At 37.8% G+C, this 23,514-nt stretch overlaps 2 protein-coding genes across 2 annotated transcripts; both read left to right on the top strand.

Annotated features, from left to right (window-relative positions):
- The first annotated feature begins 5,417 nt into the window (after positions 1–5,417).
- On the top strand, positions 5,418–18,294 carry LOC110157451 (integrin, alpha 1). Its single transcript, XM_055154180.1, is given in 29 exon segments — positions 5,418–5,580; positions 6,392–6,462; positions 7,353–7,467; positions 7,926–8,053; positions 8,488–8,636; positions 9,012–9,162; positions 9,275–9,449; positions 9,527–9,600; positions 10,398–10,545; positions 10,861–11,006; positions 11,441–11,584; positions 11,681–11,932; positions 12,001–12,131; positions 12,645–12,820; positions 12,907–13,058; positions 13,738–13,848; positions 14,455–14,531; positions 14,670–14,768; positions 14,770–14,794; positions 14,867–14,944; positions 15,037–15,113; positions 15,190–15,279; positions 15,447–15,549; positions 15,613–15,729; positions 15,807–15,905; positions 15,979–16,083; positions 16,172–16,267; positions 16,353–16,466; positions 16,541–18,294. Coding segments are annotated over 29 exon segments (3,423 nt in total). The 3' UTR covers positions 16,598–18,294.
- A 238-nt stretch (positions 18,295–18,532) lies between these two features.
- kcmf1 (potassium channel modulatory factor 1) lies at positions 18,533–22,380 on the top strand. The gene is made up of 7 exons (XM_020921788.2): positions 18,533–18,719; positions 20,058–20,225; positions 20,369–20,508; positions 20,806–20,907; positions 21,004–21,187; positions 21,276–21,570; positions 21,687–22,380. Exons 1-7 carry the CDS (start codon positions 18,704–18,706, stop codon positions 21,949–21,951), a joined length of 1,170 nt encoding a protein of 389 aa, XP_020777447.1. The 5' UTR covers positions 18,533–18,703; the 3' UTR covers positions 21,952–22,380.
- Positions 22,381–23,514: the final 1,134 nt, after the last annotated feature.

The raw sequence follows: 23,514 nt of genomic DNA, 5'->3' as shown, positions 1-23,514 counted from the left end.
AAGTCCAAGTCAAGTCCAAGTCGTCTGCTTTGAGCTTCAAGTCATTTCAAGTCTTTAAACCAAAGTTCCAAATACAGCTTAGATTTTAGCAGTTTATATGACTTTTAAGATAAATTGTACTTAAAAAATCATGGTATATTTATATAAGAGTTGTAGAAATGCAATTTTTACTTCATTTTTAAATGTCTTTGTTCTGCCCCCAGTGGAGAATATTTCTGTTTTGAGTTTATCTATTTTGTCCACTCTGAGCTCAATTTGGATTTTTTGTGAATTCTGATTTTTTTTTGCGAGGTTGGTCACATTTCCAATTGATTGTGACTTATATGTGATCTCCAGTGTGAACTTTAAACGCCCCGAAAGTGTCCCACATGTGTTACGGAAGTCGCCTAAACATGGACGCGAGAAATGAGCACCTGGAGATTTCAAAGTTTGCTGTCGTACCAGAGCCAGAACATGTACAGCTTATTTGATTTAAGGAGGAGATTGAGAAGGAGAAGGACGAGGTTTTTGGCCGTGCTGTTTTGTAACGTCCGTAGAAAGGAACGTGAAGGTGCGGAGTCACAGCCAAGAGTGGTGGGATTGCTCTGTGCTTCGCTGCTTCACTGACACGGAGTTCAGACACAATTTTCATATGACGATAAGAACGTTTGTGTGCATTTGTGAGCGTCTACTTATTTCTCTCTCACAGGAGGAAACTATTTCAGTGAGCAAATGCGTCGGCGTTGGGCTGTATTGGCTCACAACACGTGCTCGTTAACGTGCTGTTATGACGTGTAGGTGGGATGAATGTGACCTGGCCGTTCAGACTGAAGACTCATGTCAAAAGATCGGATATGCATCGGTTTTAGGAGCTTATATCTAAGTGTCCTGGGTCGCATTTGAAAAATCGGATCTGTGTCATTCATTAAAAAGATCAGATACAGGTCACATAGGAGCGAAAAATCTGATTTGGGTCACTTCAGGCTGCAGTCTTTGTTGTTTATTTCAGTAACACATGTGAAATGAAGGAGCTCATTGGTAACCATCATTTTACAAACAAAATGACAATTCTCTTCAGATTAACAGAGCTGTGCTTCGCTCATTGATTCTGCAGAAATTCCTTATGTTTTCCAGCCTCCTGTGACTTTTTTTTCCCCACCATACTTTTTTTTTTTTAAGCAAATAGATTATGCATGTCCCTAATTGGATAATCCACCTGTCAATCAAGGCTATTTGAATTTGGGGAGAATCACCGATGACCAGACTCACATCTTCGTTAAGTATTCGAGAAGTGAATATTTTGAATCCCAGGCAAAAGGTCCCTGCCCTCCATCTCAAATTATGACATCTGTCCAATCCCAAATCAAAACAGTAGCATGAATAAAATCAAATAAATAAAAGACACAATATTGTTTGGTATATGGCAACTAACTTACCAACACACAACTTCTTCTACAAAAGGTTTTATATTAGCCATGTTGCCCGCGAGACCTGATGCAAAACAGTGCGGTGCAGGACACATTTCGACACATTACGGGAGATGATAAACTGCAGTCTCGCAAACTAAATATGAGTGTAAAGTAAAATATATAGATGATTAATGTTTGCCTATCATAAATAATTTGTGCTGTATATTTTATTTGGCATTAATAAAAACATTTTAAGCAGCCTAAACTTGCAGACGTGGTTTAATCTCGCGCACATTTTAGACAATTCATTTTCACTTCTCCATGTTTGACAGAGCTTTGAAGAGCCAATAAAAAGACCTTTCTAGAGAAGGAAAGCAAACATCCCCATCCTGCGGGATTTGCGGGCGAGAGCGGTACAAAATATTGCAGATGCAGGCGGGAGCAGGACTGAAAATTCTATCTACATCTCCAAAGCTCAAAATGCTCTGTTCCACCTGTCATAAAGCAGTAGTTTTCAAGTTAACAGCTACTTTTTAGCTTTAGTTCAGTAAAAATTGACAATTCAAGTACTGAAATCATCTAAATGATTCTACAGTCCCTGACAAAAGTCTTGTCGCTAATCCATTTTGTAGAAACAAAAGCTTATAACTTGACTTTAAATTAATCGATTGGTTTTAGAAATGTCTCATATGAAAGCTAAAACCCTCCCAAATTATGCTCAATAAACTAAAATAAATTTGCTTCACTGAAAAAAGATTGATCATTTAATGAACACAGAAAGGTCAGATTTTGGCAAGACAAAAGTTTTGTCGCCTACAGAAAATTGAACAAATAATTTACTTCAAATACAAAAATATGTTGCATAACGTCAGTGAATGAAGTAGTGGTGCTGTGAGATCCATATTTAATATCTTGTATGACTCCATGAGCTTGAAGGACTGCATCCATGCGGTTCCACAATGATTCATACAATTTGTTGATGAAGTCATCAGGAATAGCAAAGAAAGCGTCTTACATGCCTCCCAGAGTTCATCAAGATTCTTTGGTTTTGCCTTCATGCTTCCTCTTTCATTCTACCCAGACTTGCTCAATGATGTTCATGTCTGGTGACTGGGCTGGCCAGTCCTGGAGCACCTTGACCTTCTTCGCCTTGAGAAACTTTGATGTAGAGATAGAATTATGCGATGGAGCACCATCCTGCTGCAAAATTTGACCCCTTTTATGGTTGGGAATGTAAGAGGTAGCTAATATGTCTTGATATTTTAGGCTATTGATATTGCCTTCCACCCTGCAAATGTCTTCGCACACCCCCATACTGGATGTAACCCAGACCATGCAGGCTCCAGTAGGTCTCCTGCAATATTTGTGGCAGCTGTGATGTAATTCAAGCGAGGATTCATCTGAGAAATCCACCTTCTGCCACTTTTCCAGTGTCCATCCTTTTAGCAGGCTGTGGGCCTTGGCAAATGCCACACGGTTTTTTTAATTGCCTTTTGTTTAGTGCTGGTTTCTGTGCACTGATTCGACCATGGAGGCCATTTCGAGACAGAATTCTACAAACTGTTGTGGTTGACACAGGGACTTGAGGTGACCAGGCCTGGTGGAGTCTGCTGCAGTGGAAAAGGGGCTGGCCTTGGATTTTCGAATCAACAAACGGTCCTCCCGAGCAGTTGTCTTGCGGGGTCTGCCGGACCTAGGTTTGTCAAAAACATCTCCAGTCATTTCAGATCTTTTTCTTATTCTTTGTACTTGACGCTGAGACACATTGAAGGTGTCACCACCTCAGCAGTGGATCTGGTCTTCAGCCTCTTGATAATTAACGCTTTGGTCTCAGGGTGGATCTTAGGCATGTTGTCAGAGGTCAAGTTGCAGTTGATGTGAAGGTCTGGTGTGCTGGGGTTCTTTTTATACACACCCACTAATTGATTGATCAGTAACTGATCACAGGTGAGGCTGTAATCTAGGATTGGGTGCATCATATGACAAGGCCACAAAACTTTTGTCTTGCCAAAATCTGACCTTTCTGTGTTCATTAAATGATCAATCTTTCTTCAGTGAAGCAAATTTATTTTAGTATATTGAGCATAATTTGGGAGGGTTTTAGCTTTCATATGAGACATTTCTAAAACCAATCGATTAATTTTAAGTCAAGTTATAAGCTTTTGTTTCTACAAAATGGATAAGCGACAAGACTTTTGTCAGGGACTGTAGTTGTAGTAGTCGTTCTGTTTATCTGTGCATATGACTGAAAGGTTTTTATTTTTCATTCTGCACTCTTCTCTCTAATTTAATGTCTCTCTCTCTTTTTTTTTTAATGATTATTTTATGTTTTGATTTGTTTTTATTGTGATTTAATGTATTTCTTATTCTGTAAAGCACTTTGAATTACTTTGTGTACAAATTGTGCTATACAAATAAATTTGCCTTGCCTTGTAGTAGTAGTTTATTCGGTTTTTACAGCATTAAGAAAACAAAACAAAACAAAACATAGACTACAAGACCATGGATCATGACCGAAAGGGTTTAAACTGAAGTAAAAAGTACTTAGAATGCCAAAACCTGTTAAACAATGACAGAATTTGAAGAAAGAAAGGCAGCGTATGAACAATTTGCCATTTCACTTCTGACTTACTGTATTTATAAGAGCAAAATATAAATTAAAACAAACAAAACTCAATGCATAAGTCAACTAATTAGTGTAGTTCAAAAGTGGAACAGTTTTTAGGTTGAGAGAAGAACTCAAAACACAACTCCGGGTCTGTTTGTGATGAGAAAACAACATTATAACACAGATCATAAAATAGTACAGGGCCTTTAAACTGTCTATATTCCTGACGGGGCTTTGGATAACCAGCGTGGGAATCCTGTCTCACTTTGTCAGGTTGTGGCGGTGACTGACTGCGCGGGGGCCTGACACTTCATCGTACAGGAGCGCCAACGTCAACAAACATGGCCGCCGCTGGGAGCCCGGTGATTTCAGGCCTGACAGGTGAAGACTTATCCTCACACGCGTACAATGGAGAGACCTGCCAAACTCCATATCTCTCACCCACAGGCCTGTCCAACTCTCTATTCCGCTCGGAGAGAAAAAAATATTCGCTACACCGGTGTCTCGCTCAAACCTGTCCCCCGGAGTTAATTGAAAATGGCCAGAAAGACTCGGCTGCCGCGCTGGGAGATAGAGACGGGAGATAGAAGTGTGAAATGTGAAATGTCGAGCAGTCGATTTCATGGGAGAGTAAAGGAAAAGATGGTGAAGTTTGAAAATATTTTTGTAACATGACATCTGGATTAAATCAATGCATATAATGTAGAAGTAGGGCTGCACGATTATGGAAAAAATCATTATCACGATTATTTTGGTCAATATTGAAATCACGATTATTCAAACGATTGTTTTTTTTTTGTTACACTATGTATTTATTCAGCATTTCTCTCTCAAAAAACCACTTTGTTATTGATAATTTACACAAAACTTCATTCAATTCCATCCTAAAATCCAAATGAAAATAAATACAGGCTACAAATATTTACCTTAGAGCAGTTTTGCGATGTATAAAACATAAAATGAATAAAATATGCTTTGAATATGAAATAAGGCATAGAAAAACATAACTGTATCCAAAATAAACGATATATCCAGCTGTTCTACAATTTCTATGTTTAAAAAATAAAATAAATATACTTATTTATATATCACACCTGCACAACTGTTTGTTTACATGCCATGCAGCAGAGCTAACAATTTAGCGGAGAAAATGAGTCCAGCGGTAGAAAAATCTATTAAATAGTGACGCAGATATGAGTCCTGCTGCGATACACGCTTCTCTGAGTTTATGGATATAATAAGAGCACAAAGGAGCGAGGACAGGAGGAGATGAAGATAGGAAGAGGAGACAAGGACAGGAAGAGACAAGGACAGGAAGAGACGAGGACAGGAAGAGATCAGGACAGGAGAAGGAGTGAGGATAAGAGAAGGAGAGAGGACAACAAGAAGAGAGAGGACAGGAGAAGTGAGGACAAGAGGAGATGAGGACAGGAAAAGGAGTGAGGACAAGAGGAGACGAGGACAGGAAAAGGAGTGAGGACAAGAGGAGGAGAGAGGACAGGAGGAGTGAGGACAGGAGAAGGAATGAGGACAGCCAGAGACAATGTTGCAAAACTTTAGTCTCTGTCACAGTCCTTATTGAAGGTCAGCGCAGATTCACTGTGTGTTTTAGAGCAACTTTATTCAATGTGTTTATTGTATGAGTGACATCAGCGCTTACACAGGGCTTGTATAGTAAAGTCATGTGTGTGTGTGTACAAGAGTAACCGTGGCCATCTCCTCCAACCGGACTACGTCTCAGTCGTGCTGTGCCTGGGCCCGGTGTGATTGTGCTCACACAGGACAGACGTACTGCGCTTTAGGGGCGATCCGTGCTTGGGAACGGTTTTAAAGTCCTAGTGTGAGCGCATTCTAAATTGTTTCAACTCAGTTATATGAGTTTGGAGATCGTTTGACACACACAAATCAAAATCACGATCAAAATTCAAGTAATTGCACGGCCTTATGTCGGGGTACCTGATTCTTTTTGATTATAGAATATAATATGTGCACTATTCAGCTTTTTTGGTTTGTTTCTATGAAGATGTTATTGATTTGTTTTGAATGTTCCACTGAAAGGTGCACGTTGTAACTTTTCGGTTGAGGGTCTGTTGCTTTCTTGTTTCTATGGACATGTCATTGCTCTGCCTGGAATGTTCCACAGTATAACATTAAACAGATCTCACACATTTATTCAATTACAAATGGTTTTATAGCTCATAAATACCTAGAAAAACAGGAATTCTGACTGCGCGCAGGGTTGCCTCTCCACAGATCTGACCTGTAACTTGGTGTGGTTTGTATGTTATTAGGTTCTTTTTTTCAGACCTAGACTGTTATTTCGTACCTGACAGTTTCGACTGCTCACTGGCGTCTTCCTCAGAGTCACGTGATGTTGCTGTGACGTGTCTGGTAGCGATTTTACAGGTCAAAGAGAACATGACCATGGGAACCACCCTGGTGACCAATCCCAATGGAGGATTTCTGGTAGGTTGGAATTTGCACTTTGAAAAAATAAATGCACTTAAGCTCATATTTTCCATGCCAATAACAAAAGAAGAAGCAGAGCATGAGTATTTTTAGTGTTTGCTGGACCTTTGGACTTAGTGAGCATTTCCCACTGTGGTTATGAGAAAGTACTGTTCATGTGAACTCTCTATTGCATAAGTGTGTAGCATGTATGGGCCAAGACAGTGTTATTATTACAATCTCATGAAACAGTCATTTATTAAAACTGACAGGGGAGCTGGGACACTTTTTATTTTCCTGTGATGTGACTGATCACTCCATTTCAACATGTAAAAAAAAATCCAAAAATAAATAAATAAATATATATATATATATACACACACACACACACACACATATATATATATATATATATATATATATATATATATATATATATATATATATATATATATATATATATATATATTGATATTTATATTGTATTTAAATTATGTGCAGCTGTGTAGAGTCAGTCTATTAGTGGTCCATAACAGTGGTAATGATCTTTCAGCGTTGTGGCACTGTTTTATACCATTACTTAACACTTCACAATTACAAAACATCTTCGACAATTACTGAACTCACAACAGTGCCAAACTGTAATAAAGAAAACAATTTCCGTGATTTTTTACTTTCCCCTCAAGCTCTTGCTGCAATAGAAGCCAAACAGAGGAAATTAAACCTTACATTTTGTTTCACTCAAGACATGTACTTAAGGGTTATAGCTCTAAAAATATACTCCTATACAGTTATTTTTATATTACTGTAAAGACAGTTCTATTTTTGATCAAGCACATTACTATTAAAAGTCTGTTTCTTAAATATACATTTGTTCCTATATATAGTGTTATTTCCTGTCTCTTTAGGCATGTGGACCTCAGTACGGGTACATGTGTGGACAGCAACAGTACATCTCAGGTGTTTGTGCCAATGTCAGCTCTTCCTTCCAGATTCTGAACTCCATTGCCCCCGCAGTGCAAGGTAAAACACAGTGACAGCCCATTAATCACATGGTAGCAGGATGTGACGTCTGAAGTGCAAATGAACTGTCTCAGGAATAGGAGATTAGGATCTTGGCAGTAGCTCCATCCAAAGACCCCCGACGTGACTCTGTCTGAGCAATGCAAAAGATTAGAGCATTCTTCTTAATGTAAACTTATGTATGACCCCAGCTCGTCATGGCCCATCCCTGGTGCTCTGCTATATGCCCAAGTTTGGAGACGGTTTACTGGGGCTGCTCTGTTTCCCTGAAAGGAAACACAGAGGAGCCCAGTGTAAACAGTCTATGCCTCTACTGTCTTTCTTTCTCACATTCTTGTTATCATCCATGGATCACCCTCACATGTTTGTAAATGTTTGGACCAAATCTCAAAATAGAAATAGAGTAAATCACAAGTGAAAAAAAATTAAATACTTACTATTGTACTGTTTGATTTCAGAGTGTGCTAAGGAGTTGGATATTGTAATTGTCTTGGACGGATCAAATAGTATCTACCCATGGTCGAGTATAACTGAATTTCTGGTGCGCTTTCTTTCAAACATAGTTATTGGACCAAAACTTTCACAAGTAAGTTTTTGTTGAATTTTTATAGTCATATTTAAATAGTCCACATTATTATGAATGAAGTTGAGAGAATGATTGAAAACCTAAAATTAATTCACAGTTTCAAGCTGCATTTCTTTTTGCTTGTGTTAGAGCAGTGTATGGATTGGTTAGATTTTATTATGGTTACATTGATCGCCTTGAAGTGTTTACAGTTTTCCAGAGGGCAAGACTGGAAAACTGTTTCACTGCTGATTCTGGTCACATCTTCCATGGGTGCTTAGTCCTCTGCCCAAGTACATTTATACATATGTCAGACACACTCACATCCTCTCCACAATGTCAGAACAGGTGTGGACCATAAAGAAAAGGCATTGAAATGGAATGGAACAGAAATGTCATTCCATTTTTAATTTTGTTCTGTTTAATAACAAGAATAAAATTGTGTGTTTTTACAGGTGGGCATTGTGTCTTACGGTGAGACAGTGACTCACAACGTTAACCTGAGTCAGTTTGACAACACTCTAGACCTGGTGGACTTTGTCAAAGAGCTTCCTCAGCAAACAGGCTTTAAGACCATGACTTTTCTGGGTATTGACACAGCCAGGTAATTAAGCACAGACCGCGCTACTCCACTTGGCATGTTTAAAACCCTGACCAATAATTTTTATCACACCTCTTTGTGGTCAGACTTTGGGTTGGCTTTTGTAAGGGTTGTGGTAGTAAGTATTGTAAGTGTTTTAGTATTTACCTCCCATTAACAATGAGCAAATTCAAATAATGTGTAAAAAAATTATATGTATAAACATATTAATATATATTCTTAAAAAACTTTTATTAATCCAACAATTGCAAACTAGTTTTATTCAACAGCAGAAAAAAGCAGAAATACAAAATAAAGGCACTCATGAAACAAAAACTGATTTATATAGTATGCAATTTGCATAATGTCATAGTTTTATATGCCTTTATATAACATTAGGAAGGAGGCATTCATGCCTGAGCGTGGGGCTCGACCTGGAGTTAAGAAAGTCATGGTAACTGTGACGGACGGAGAGTCACATGACTTCCACAACATGAAACAGGTCATCACAGACTGTGAAGAAGATAATATTGAGAGGTTTGGCATTGCTGTAAGTGCATTCTAAATTGTGTTAGTTTATCCATCTATAAAGCTAAATAGCCAAAATTAAGACTTATTGCTCAGTAGTACAACTTTTGATAGAACTTTCATTGTTTATGTAGGTGTTGGGAGACTACAATCGACAGAACAAGAGTGCAGAAGAAGTGCAGAAATTTATTAAGGAAATTGAATCAATCTCTAGTCCACCATTACATGACCATTTCTTCAATGTATCAGATGAGTTTGCTCTTCTGAGCATTGTGGATGCTCTGGGAAGCAGGATCTTTGCATTGGAGGGTATATACAAATATACATTTATAACCTTAACTATGTCTAATATTACATAATGTATGTATGTTCACCTACTTCTTCAGCTACAACTGGCAATTTCACCTCATCCTTTGAGATGGAGATGTCTCAAACTGGCTTCAGTGCTCACACGTCTAAAGTAAGTGATATGAAATTAATTACTTATCAGCTTGATTACAATTTCAATGTGGTTGTATTTTAGAGCTGCCATACAATGTTTTTGTTTGTTTTTGTTTTAATATGGAATAAAAAATCAATTCACATGTATCAAATATTTGTTCTTGTTAACGTTATCTATACTGCTTCACTTCATCAAAGCCTAGCTGCAAATGTCTCTATGCATTTGTCTGAAGGAAATATTTTGATGTAATTTATGGATATAAAATGCTTTCATGGTACAGATCCATTGGCAAGAATGTTGCTTTGGATAATTCTCTGGTGCAGACAAAACACTGCATTGTTATCTCTGGTGCATCTTCAGCCCTTGGTGATTCATTTTGGTTAGTGAAGTTAACATTTGTAGACAGAGAGGCTTTCTGTACTGCTGCTGTGCACTGGTTTGGTGGCATGAGAAGTTCAGTGATAGAAACGGCCACACGGGAGCAGAGGTTGAATCACATGCTTGTTTACACAACATGCACACTTCCTGCTCCTGATTCATATTTGGATGCTATTGTTGAATTACAGCTAATGCTACACTCATTCAGCACTAGACACAACACATCAAATCTATTACAACTGAGGAAGTAACTCCACGCAATTTACTTTGACTAACGAACAATGTCATATCCTCTGTGACCCTCCTTTTCCGTTTAGATAATCATGACAAATATTTTTGTTAAATTGTGTTACAGATCTTATTGTTTCAGTGGTTATTGTAGATTCATTGCCAAATTTGTGATTGTGCAGTATGTTGTATATGTGTAATTCCCACAGGAAGGAGTGCTACTTGGTGCAGTGGGAGCCTATGACTGGAATGGGACAGTTGTGATACAAACTCCTATGGGATCCGTAGTTCCCAGGAGGAATAGTTTCTACAATGCAGAGACTGAGGCAGGATATGAACAGCTGGCTGGATACATTGGTAGGCTCAACTCTGAACTCCAGTCCAAAATTTTCAGACATGTTTAAAGCTAAAAAAGTAAGATGACAAGCTAAATCTTCCATTAGATTAGAAATATAAGAGACTGAAACCTTAGGTGATTTATAGTGCATTTATAACATCTTAATATTGCCTCATTTTATCAACATGTCACTACTGTGTATTTAAAGTCAGTCCTATCACAATTTTCATCCAAAGATGGAAAACACTCTACACTTTTCATCCTCAGAAACTGAACACAAACTTGCAATTGTTGATATCTGTTGATGTTGTGGACTGTCTGTTCTTTGTCTTTAGGGTATGATGTCCAGTCGGCGTCCACCTTTGATGGTGTCCTCTACATCACTGGAGCCCCTCGCTACAACCACACTGGGCGTGTTGTCATATACCGTTTGGATAAGGACAATAATATTGTCATCTCACAGATACTCAGGGGAGAACAGGTCAGCAAGATGCAAAACTACGTAACTGATTGCAAAAGTTATGCCTTTTGTGTTACTGAAGTGGTAGCATTAAAAATGCTGTATAGTGCTTAATTTCCTGCAATAATTTATTCATTTTATTGATAATAAACCAACATTGCCAGGGTTCCATGCAATTGTCTTATTAACATTGTCCAAATATCTTTAGTAGCATAACTGAATATTTCGTAGCACAGTCAATAAACCTTCAAACATTAGATTGGCTTCTATCTTTCTAAGGTCAATGCAAGAAATGCTGTAATCATTAAATTCATGCAATTTGACACATATTTTGTTGTTTTATTGTTTTACCCTTGGGGTCCTTCCTAAGCCTGACACAACTACCTCCTTTTGTCTTGTAACCCTTAAGTGATGACTGAATAAATTTAGCTCAAATTATTGGTTTATGTCAACAGATTGGGTCCTATTTTGGCAGTGTCCTACAAACAGTGGATTTAGACAATGATACCTACACTGATCTTCTGTTAGTTGGAGCTCCAATGTACATGGGCAGTGAAAAAGATGAGCAGGGTCAAGTGTATGTTTACAAGGTCAATAAGGTAATTCTGAATAATTTAATAACACATTTTGCAAGAATTGTTTGTGATTTTATAAATGAGGTTCTTTCATGTATTTTTCTATTTGTTCAACAACAGGATGGCCATTTTGAATACGAGTTCACTTTAAAACCCATAAATCAGTCATGTTGTACTGCCCACTCCGATGTTTGCACCAACAAAAATGAACCTTGTGGGGCTCGATTTGGTACGGCCATTGCCGCAGTATCAGATCTCAACTTGGATGGCTTTAATGATGTAGCTATTGGGGCACCCCTGGAAAATGACCACAAAGGGGCTGTGTATATTTATCATGGTGAGAGGGCCACTCTCAAGGAGAAATATGTTCAGGTAAGGGTCAGAATAAGAGAGTCAAAGATAACAAGGTTAATATGCTTCAAGTATTTGTGGTCTTTCAGAGAATTCCTGCAGGTGGAGATGGTGACAAAATTAAGTTTTTTGGTCAGTCTATACACGGAGTTATGGATCTCAATGGAGATGGAATCACAGATGTTACCATTGGAGGTCTCGGAGGAGTATCTTTGTTCTGGTAAGTAACATCACAGTAAAATACGTTTACTCCCAAAATAGCACATTCCTTTAGTGAAAAACTGAATATTAATCCGGTTTTTCAGTGTCCAAATCGGGTTTAGACAGCTGTTCTTGTCCCTTTGGGCTTGTAGGCTGGAGAGCAACAGTTTCCTAATGATCACTCTCTTAAAGCCCTTGCTAGATTGTTGGAGACAGACCTCAAGACATCAGCCCACAAAGTTTTCAAACATGAGCCCACATGTTGTGATTTAGAGTCCCAGGCCTACCCTCTCCCACAGATTCTCCTGGCCAAAGCTGTGTGAAAACTCCATCTCCCATGAGGCCTAGAGTTGAAATGCTCTTCCCAGATTGTTGGCTGTAATTTGTGAATCTCACTATTTGGAGAGAAAGATATACATTAGACACACCCACTTCTTAAGACATGCTGTGAGAAAATAGAGATATAGTATAGTTTTGTGCATCTGGATTAACTTAAGTGAATCATGCTGACAAGTTTACTGAAAATTGACAGGTCCAGAGACGTGGCAGAGCTCCATGCCAACATGACCTTTGATCCACCTAAAATTCGACTTCAGCAAGCTCAAAATCAATGTGAACATAACGGTCGCAAATCAGTGTGTGTAAGAACAGAAGTGTGTTTTGTCTACACAATTAAATCTGATAACAAATATAACAAAGTCGACAATGGTGAGTGATAAAACATAATTACTGTGATTTTATGTTTGTGTTTCACACATGTTTTTTAATGTACACTTTTATATTGTATGCAACAGAGATTTTCTTTAATCTGACGGTTGATGCTCTTCGGGCCAAAGCTAGGGCCTCGTTTCTTGACAAAGAGGGTAAAAGTGACCGGAGGATTAGACGCAATTTCACCATTAGTGACGGAAAAAGAAAATGTTTACAGGAGACCTTTATGATGTCGGCAAGTACCATTTAATGAGGTATTGGCTTGTTTAGTCTGACACTAGCAGTTTGGCAACAGCAGTCCTTGAATTGGCTCACTGTTCATTCAAAAGAAATTAATTATCAGAAATACAAAATTTATACTATTTTTATTGGCCAGTTGCCAGAAAGCAATGTTAAAATCATATGGAATTTGAAGGGGTAGTAACTTCCACAATAAAAGTAATATCAAGATCAAAGCTTATTAAATGTGATCCTGTTACAGTTGTGATGTGTTTGTCAGCATTTGGAATGTGTAAAGTAGTAAAAGGTCCTATTCCAGCCACTCAAAATGGTAATGCATTTTTCTGATTAGCAGTCCTGGGACTCCAGCAGGAGTAACTAATCAGTGGGAACAGCTGCTGTACAGTGAGGCTTCCATGAATACCTGCTCTGTTCAAATACATATATTAGAGTAGTTTTATCTAACAAAGATTTAGTACTTGCTAGTTGTGCTGTCAAAACTGAACTAAACCAGAGGGAGACTTGACAATGAATCACAATGTATCTTATTGTTATTCAGCTAAAAGGCTTACCCCTGCACTCAAACCTATGTATAAATTATCTGACTGGTTTTAATGCTGCACTTTCCAGAGGTTTTTGGTAACTCCTCATTATGATTATGATTATGATTATGATTATGATTTTGTCTTAATCAGGCCAGACTGGATTTCAGGGATCCCCTGATGGTGTCTCTGGATTTTGGACTGGTTATTGAGGACAAGGGACCAGTATTGGATGAAAGCCTTCCTCGTGCTATCAACAAAACAGTAAGCTTGCTACTATAAAACCCCTCAAATATCGATGTTATTTGTGGATACATAAATAGAAAAATTCCCACTATTGGAACGTGCAACAGCTGAAGTTCATCAGCTAACAGTTCTTTTGGGCAGCGTTAATGTTTAGCCCCATGTGGCATTTAAGTCTTCCCACACTCCAGCAGGCATCATTAACTAACAAGATGTTTAAATTATAGCTGTGAGGGTGATGTGTCCTGAGAAGTTTATTGTTTACATGAGAACAAAGCAATGACAAATAATACAATTTAAGCATTACAAGCAGTCAACATTTAGTAGATGTGAACTTGAAGTAGGCAATGCAGAACACGGAGCTATAGCAAAGTCTGTTTTTGTTATTGAAAGGAAGAGAAGGGGACACAGAGCTAAAGGAAGTCATGGAACGGAAGCTTGCCTTTTTTTTCTTATTGAGACATTGTGCTTGTGTGATATTCAAGACTCTTTCAAATGTTAGGCAAGTTGTTTAGTCCAATGGGAGATAACAGGGAAAAAAAGCAACTGAGACATTATGAGTCATTTCTCTCAGATATACATGACACAACTATCATTGTATGTTTACTGTCTGTAATTATCTTTCAGATCCCATTAGTGGACTGTGGGAGTGACGAGAGATGCATCACTGATCTGTCACTCAAAGCAGAGCCAAGTGTAAACGCGTAAGTGATTCAGTATTACTGCCAATGTTGCAGTTTTGTTTTTCGACTTTATGTCCTATTAAATTTGGTGCCTTACTGCCCCCCTCAGGTGGAGAGTGTTCATTACATAATGTGTTACTTTTTTGCTGTCCTTTCCAGAATGGTTATCAAAGCAAACAAGGAGAAGATAGATGTGAAAATCAGCATTAAAAACACCAAAGACAATGCATACAACACAAAACTTATAGTCAGCTTCACCAAACATTAACTATGTTAAAGTTGAGGTAAGAGAATTGTAGTGCTCTTTATTGTACATCTGGTTCATTTAAGGTTGATTGTATATTGCATTTTTGTAGCCTGAAAAAGACTGCTCTTTGAACAACACAAAAGTAGAGTGTGCTGTTGGATACCCCTTTTTGGGAAGCAATGTGGAGGTTTGAAATCCATTTTCCTCTACACCACCAGAATAGCAAGTGTATGCAAGCCCAGTGCTATATTTTTATATACATGTTTAAATTTCTACTAGGAAAATCTGGAAGTGAAGTTTGAGGTGAACCCAGCTCATATTCAAAATGAAATCCAAATCAATGTGACAGCAACAAGGTAATAGAGATGTTCCTTTGTAAGAATTACTTTAAGTTGTTATAAACTAATAAAATATGTTTTGTTTTTTTCTCAGTGACAGTGAAGAGTTAGAATCTACCTTATATGACAACACAGCACAGATTTCAATCCCTGTGAAGTACGAAGCTGGACTTATTTTTACTGTGTGAGTAGACTCCAACAATAACTACATTCAGTAAGGGACAATTTACAAGCTCCATGTGCTTGAATCGAACCCTCAGGGACAAATAAAGTTGTTTGTGCTTTATCTCTTCAAACAATCAACTGCCTAGTAAAAGTTTGAATGGTGACACATTGCTGTCCAATGTGTAGGTGGCCAGCTGATGAACATATCATTGTTAAAGAGGGTGAACAATTTGCAGCCATGTTCAATGACACCAAAATGATTGGGGAGGAGATCAACATCACATATACAGTAAGTTATCTAATAATATCTGGATCACACGAGGAAATTAATGTAACACATTATAATGTTTAGGTGGAAAAAACGGGTGATATTGAAACTCCAGACCTTGATCTGAAAGTGACCTACCCTCATCGGTCTCCAATGAATAACCACTTACTATACTTGACTCATATCAGAACCAGCTCACAGGTATAAAGTATTGTTGCTGTTGAGAGAATATTTTGGCAAAATGATACTTCATATTGGCCACTTTATTTTCTTTAAAGGTTACGTGTAATGCAGCACACCTGATCAATGTTGAAAAGCTTAACTCAAAGAAAGTAAAACCAAACCTTAAAAAAGAAACTCTGGGAAACTTTGTGGTGGTAAGTATGCTTTTAGAAATAAACCTTTGGTTGATATGTATGTTTCTTACTTATGCCTATTTTTTCATCACAGAGCTGTGAGAACCTTCCGTGTGCATCTTTTATTTGTGCCATTCCAGAGGCAAAAACAAGTCAAGTCAATCTAACTTTCAGAGTTTGGAAGCCTACATTTATCACGGTGTGTTAAAACACAGTGTGTTGTTCTGATATAACATTTCATAATGACTTGTTATGATTGCAAAAATGCTGATGTTTATATTTTACAGGCTGAATTTTCCAATCTGCACATGCTCGTGAATGCTACACTGGGAATTAAAAATACAGATCTGTTTGTGCTTAGTACTAGTAGCAGAACAAGAAGTGTAAGTAAATAATTATTATGTTTTAATAGAATAGGTATCTATCTATCTATCTATCTATCTAATATATTGTGTTTTTGTGTAACAGGTGAAAATCCAAATTTCCAAAGAGACTTTAGGAGGCATCCCTTTTTGGATTATCATCATTAGCATTCTGATAGGACTATTGATATTGGCACTTGTAATTTTTATTCTATGGAAGGTAAAGAAAAGTCTAACACTGAGTTTATATTTTTTCAGTATACCATATTCAACAATGTACCCTTGCTATTTCAGATGGGCTTTTTTAAAAGAAAACAAAGAGAGTTTTCCAAGGAGGACATGATGGACTAATGTTGAAATTCTGCCAGAAATAAACACTTGACATGTGACACCTGCTTTAGAAGCCATACATCAAAGACTTAACAACAGTCTTTTAACAGTCAACTCAAAAGACGAAGGGGATGCCATATGAACCATAACCAACTCAATGCACAACAATCAATTCCTGTTACAGGCTTCAGCAAAATGCAATTGCAATTGCAATTCATCACAACAGGGACTGATCTTTGACTTGGGTGGGTCTTTTGAGAAATCCTTGTTTCAGTGGTTGAGGTTCTGTGACACACTTCATGCAATAGAAACCAATTGTGTTTCTATGAAAAAGACTATCATTTCCACCTTGCTTGTGCCTTTACAAGCATTTTGTCCACTCCCTGGGAGTTGTATCAACTTTGTTTAAAAAAAAGCTCAGGTGCTTTGAGAGGAAAAGCAAAGAGGTTAAAGACTCTTGTTCTGTCTTATGCATTTGATATACAAAGGTTTATTTGCTTGACAATCTATGAACTTTGGCTCTGCTTGATTTGATCATGAGACAAACACTGTATTAATTTTGCCAACTTAATTTTTTGTTTTTTGTTTTTTTACCTACAATGTCACTTGACACATTGACTCCATTTGCCTAACACTGATTTAGTTCAATGATAAAGGTGCTTCATTAATACTTTCATAGGCCTACTATATGTATGCCAAAAGTCAGATAATCCAAAGTTAAAATGTATATTTTTGTATGGAATTTTATGCAACTGTCATCACTTAAAAAACTTAAAGAACTTCCTTATGCTTTAAACATAAACCTTATTTTTATTGTAAATAGATGGATGCTTGTTGTTGTAAAGCTTTATGTACAGAATTGTTTTGTTAATGGTTTTTTTTTTTTTATATATTTTTTTCTACCTTTTTAGTGAACAGTGCTCAAAACTTGATTTTACTCAGGTAATCTAATTAAAGCATCACCGAGTAAGATTTCTGGTGACCTGCCTCCATGGAGATGAAAAGTTAAAACCAAAGAAAATTCTCCATAGAGAAAGATTTTCTGTTATTCTGAAGATTGCTCCAGGCAAAGTGCAATAAGAAAAAATCTCTAATTAACTAAATGCCTTTATTACTTTTATAAAAATTGAAATCTTACACCCCACCCCTCTCTCTCTTCACCTGGCTATTGTTCAGGTGCGCCTGTGCTCTCTGGTCTTCTTCTGTTAATAACATTTTAGTTAATAATTTACATGCAGTAGACTACAATTAATATGATATTAAGGTAACATTCACATATTCTTGAATGTGTTCAATGCTCAAACCACTCTCAATCTCTGAAATGAGAAACATTACTATTTAATGTCAAATCATGTTCATTTTTATTTTCTAGATATTAATTTGGTGATTAGTGGTTAAGTTACTCCAGTTCTAGATCAGCGCCCTACATCCCATTATTAACCATTAAACCAAAAGGAAAATAAAAATGTAGGCACCACTGCTAATGGGTAAATGAAGTAAAAGTTTCTGTTCACTGACACAGATAGAGCTAATCAGGGATTGTTTTCACAAATAATTGTTTTAAAAGACAAGGCATGCTGTGAGAGTTGGATGCTCCACGCCATCTACACTGCTGTGAAGTCTTCACTGTAATGCACTGGTTTGTTTCCTCATCAGCACAACGTAAATTCTGTTATGTCAATATAATGTTTTAAAATAATAAAACAATTTATCACTCACTTTGTTATGTTTATATTTAATCTCTTGTGATAATGGGATATTGTCCAAATGTATGAAGATAAAATTTGTGATGGTATTCGTGTAACCGATAAATAATTAACTAATGAAGTGAAAATGCTTGTTTATGTTTATTCCGTTCTATACGCCTGTGAGGCAAAACTGAGGGCAGCATCGTAGTGTACAACTGCGCTTTACAATAGATTTTATGTGGAAGTGCGCCGCCTAGTGTCCACTGAGTCTGGGAGGGGAGCTGAGCTGAAGCTACTGTAATATTGAGCTACTGGGGCTCCATCTTGCATGAAAAAGAAACGAAGGTGAAGGTGTTTGAGTTTGGTGCTTGAAAAACTGTATCGTCCTCCGATCTTCGCGCTGGGGAGCCCAAGGAGGGGCTGTGCCGCAGTTTATAGGATGTCCCGACATGAAGGTAAGTCCATAAATAGGCCCATAACTTCTCTTTTGGTAGCTACATTTCCTCGGAAGCTAGCACTTAGCTTGCTTTGCTACGTGCACATTCAAGTGAGTTGGTTGTTGCGCCAGATTATTTACAGACATCTTTTCTATAAATACGGCTTCAGTCCGTCTACTACTTGTGTCTGTTCCAGTTACTTGACATGGTGATTTCCCTAAATTGTAAAATATGAAGTTACTCGTGCCAGATATTCGGCAGCACAAAGCTTAGCATTTAGCTTTCGCTGTGTGCTGTATTACCTTGCATTCGCCGTACAGTATGCTAATAGGCTAATGATGCTAACATAGGGAGGTGTAGTTGTGCAACCTTAAAATGTTTCTAGTGACTTTCACTTGTGCGAAACACACTTCTCACAGATTTGTTTATTTTCTGTATAAATGGATGTATAGGGCGCGTTAGCTTTGAAGTGCTGTTTCTGTTATTGGTGAATGCACTGTCATCAAGAAAACGACCCAAAAGTGTGCGGCCTCTGTATGTGACCATAAAGTATACCACCACCAATCATGTCAGTCAGTAAACCAGCTGGCTGTCAAAGGAGACAGTAGAAGGCAGAAATATTAGAATTTGCGTGTCTTGTATGAATATTTTTGAAGATGGCAATGACTGACAACATGAGACTATCTTGATATGATGCTTTTTTTTTTTTTTTTTTTTTTTACTAAAAAAGATCTAAAATTATGAATACGTAAGTTTGAGCTGTCTGTTGGTTTATTACTATCCATGCTGTTTGTGTAATTACACTGTGACACAATCTCTAGCTCTATAATTTATTCATATAAAGTTAGTATTTATAGTGGCTTTAGTGAATAATATAATGCAGACCGCAACTATTTTCTATATCTATAATTTTCTGATTTATTGTGTGAGTAAGTGAGTTTAAGGTACACTTTGTCACTTTCTGGAGGTGGCACATCACTTGCATGAACATTCTCCATGGACATAGATACATCAAACTGTGAAAGATTATAACCAAAAGAACAACATTTCCATGAAAACACAAGCAGAAAGAGTTCCTCCTCCAGGCCAAATGGAGTCAGGTTTGTGGAGATGCAAACCTGCTCAGAGTACAGGTTCATGTTTTTCTAAATGAAAACAACTTCATGCTTTTATTTTAATTGCTTTTGGCTAAAAAGTTACATGCTGTGACTTCAGTACAACTAAAATCTGCTGTAAGTTGTACAGTGTACTCAAGTTACTGATTAATAGATGTCCAGCTTTTTAATGTATAATCGGTTGTGTTAGTAAGTTTGGCATTGTTATTTTTTTCATAGTGAATTTTCCTCTTCTCTGCAGGTGTTAGCTGTGATGCGTGTTTAAAAGGAAACTTTAGGGGAAGACGGTTCAAGTGTTTAATTTGCTACGACTATGATTTGTGTGCATCTTGCTACGAAAGTGGAGCCACAACAACAAGACACACTACGGAGCATCCCATGCAGTGTATATTAACAAGGGTAGACTATGGTAAGGACTGCTTACAGATATATACTAGCTATTTTAGTATTATTAGTGCTGCAAAATACAATTATTTTTGCTTCTATTGATATTGTTTCTTTAAAGAGTTAGAGCAATGTTATAGTGATGGGGCATTCTTTTTTTTCCAACAGATCTGTACTATGGAGGCGATACATTTTCAGTAGAACAACCTCAGTCATTCACCTGTCCTTACTGTGGGAAGATGGGCTTCACAGAGACGTCTTTACAGGAGCATGTCACTGCAGAACATGCAGAAACATCCACCGAAGTGGCAAGTATCAGTATAAACCTCTGGTTTATCTCGACTTATCTTTCAGCATGTTCATTATTGGATTATAACATATAATCTATAATTGCACTATAATCACACGGTAATCTATAATCACACTATAACCATAGAAGGAATTGATATAAATAGTATTTTTTTGATGAAACTGCTATGTCATAAGCATTGGAAGACTTTGCAGTAGGTGCTGCCTTTGTAGGAAAATATGATTCATGCATCTTTGATTCAGTATGTTATCTAAAGTAATCCTTAATTTCTTAAATCTACTTTTCTTTCTTGTAGATATGTCCAATATGTGCAGCATTACCTGGTGGTGACCCTAATCATGTTACAGATGACTTTACAGCTCACCTCACACTCGAACACAGAGCGCCAAGAGATTTAATATCCTTTACTATTAAGATAGTAATAAATCAATGAAAATTTAACTGTATATGCAAGTGTTTTAGTTTTGTTGCTTTCTCCTTAATGTTCATTTATGATGAGTCAAGTAGTGTGCGGCATGTACGTAGGATGTTTCACCCAGGACGAGGGTTAGGTGGTCCAAGAGCACGACGGACAAATATGCACTTTACTAGTGGTTCCACGGGAGGCCTCTCCTCTTCGTCGTCACAGAGCTCAACTTACACACCTAGTAACAGGGAGGTAATGGACCCAATAGCAGGTGGGAATTATCACTCTGCAGATTGTACCTTTTACTTTAACACTTTGAGACTTAACTGTGTGTTATTAATTGTTTGTGCTTTGTGCAGAGTTGTTGTCTCAGCTGTCTGGTGTCCGCCGTGCAGCGGGGGGCCAAATAAACTCCTCGGGACCTTCAGCGTCCCAGCTCCAGCAGCTACAGATGCAGCTGCAGTTGGAGCGGCAACAGGCTCAAGCAGCCAGACAGCAGGTGGAATCCGGTCGCCATGCCACACGTCGTGGCAACAACCCAGGAAATACTGGTACCACCATCGCTCCCCCCAGCACAACAGCCACCAGCACAGCCACTGCAGGTGACAGCAACCCCTCATCCTCATCGCACAGCTCCCAGTTTTTATTAGCTCGGTGAGTACTATCCACTGCAGGCTATGAGTTTCATAATAAACAGCCACTATGTTGTAATAGGAACTTAAAGGGAAATCTGCAATATAATTCTATACATCTTTCATGCTATTTTGCAGGTTGAACGAACCGAAAATGTCAGAAACTGAGCGGCAGTCTTTTGAAGGGGAGCGTGCTGACCGCAGTCTGTTTGTCCAGGAGTTACTTTTGTCCACTCTGATGCACGAAGAAAGTTCCTCCTCCGATGAAGACGAGCGGCGAGACTTCGCTGACTTCGGAGCCATGGGCTGTGTGGATATCATGCCTTTAGATGTTGCGCTGGAAAACCTCCAGCTCAGAGAGAGCAACTCTATGGGGAAGGAGCCTCCGCCGCCTCCTCTTTGATGTCCAAGCATCAAGTAGACTGTGTCCACTCTGCTGCAACTGCCAGTGATGGGCAGCCACAGCAGCAGGCCGCTCTGTCCTTATCCCTGTTCAACCCCTGATTTTCTGAGTTTGTTTTGGTGATTGTAATTTTGGGCCTGTCACCAATTTTGTTACATTGTAAGCAAAATAAATGAGAGCAAGTGGGATAAATGTGCGACTGCGCTATAGCAATTGAGCGAATGAAAGAAGAGAAATCTATAAATATATATATATAAATATATATTAAATATATATATATGAAGTTGATAATCAATTTTCAAACATTTTTCTTTATCAGGTTTTTGTTGCAGGCAGCTGTTGCGGACCTTTGCTTCCTGTGACATGCATATAGCTCTCCTAAATACTCCACATTAAAAAACTGAAGAGGACAGAAATTCCTCTACCGAAGCTGCTGTGTGTGTTCATGACTATTACTAAATAAAAAGTGCTTGGTTGGGTTACAATAAGTACTGCATGCAGTTATTTACAGGGTGCATGACATCTAATGACCTTGTCATAAAAGAAAAAAATACAAAAGTGGTCTTAAAATGATTATTACAATGTTAATTCAATAATTTTCATAAGAAAATTAACATTACATAATTGACACTTAATTATATTTTTTTTTCAGAATTAAGGCATTTTGTGTATTCCGCGTCTTGTGAAATACAGCAATGTGGCAGCATCCACTTGGCCATTTTCTGTAGTATTGTAACAGGTGTAATCATAGACTTCTACCTACTCTTTAACAACATATCAGATAGATAAACCATATATTTTTCTGTTCCTGCTTTTTTTAAGTAGCTGTAAAGCTGTACAACAGTTCATCATATGAGTATGCTTGAGTTGACTGCTCCTTTGGGCTGCTTCATGCCCAGAGTCCTCACACATGCGTTCACTGGCATGATATTTCTGTTAAGATACTGCAGACGTTTGTCAAGAGGAGACTGTTTATGCTTATTATGAGCAATTTCTCTTTATTCTCTGATTCTTTAGAGCCTTGAAATGAATACCACCTCCATGCCTACATCTATCCTCTCTGTAAAAATATGGAGATGTAAATTCAATTTGTGCATTAACTTAATGATTCAAGACATGGGCACACGTTTTTTAACTGTAATTTTAGATCAAAATAAATATAAACTGCACAGTGCGTTTGCAACCAAGACGCTGTTCCATGTGGGCTTTTCTTTTACTGTATTAGGATGATGAATTCCTCACAATGTATACAATATAATCTGAAGTAACAACATCCATAAAAAAATGCACATTCTAGTGCTATGTCAGGACCGCATAATACACTGCACTGTATACTCAAAAAAGGTAAGTTGCATTCATGAGGAAATGAGATAAGGAGTTGTTTTGGCGGCCTCTGATGGTGAAAAAGCAGACTGCATAACCATACTTGATACTACACGTCTGTAGTAGACTGTGTGAGGTATTTTGGGCAGCTGTCCTTGTCACTTCTCAGAGGTTATTGTTAGAAACAAATGGTCCTCTTTCATAACATGAAAAGCAATCTTGATCTTTCCTTTGTAAGAA

This window comes from Boleophthalmus pectinirostris, unplaced genomic scaffold, assembly GCF_026225935.1.
Source record: "Boleophthalmus pectinirostris isolate CB_2022bp ecotype Guang Dong unplaced genomic scaffold, ASM2622593v1 HiC_scaffold_18, whole genome shotgun sequence".
Classification (NCBI taxonomy): Eukaryota; Metazoa; Chordata; class Actinopteri; order Gobiiformes; family Gobiidae; genus Boleophthalmus; species Boleophthalmus pectinirostris.
This window is presented reverse-complemented; position numbering and strand designations above follow the sequence as displayed.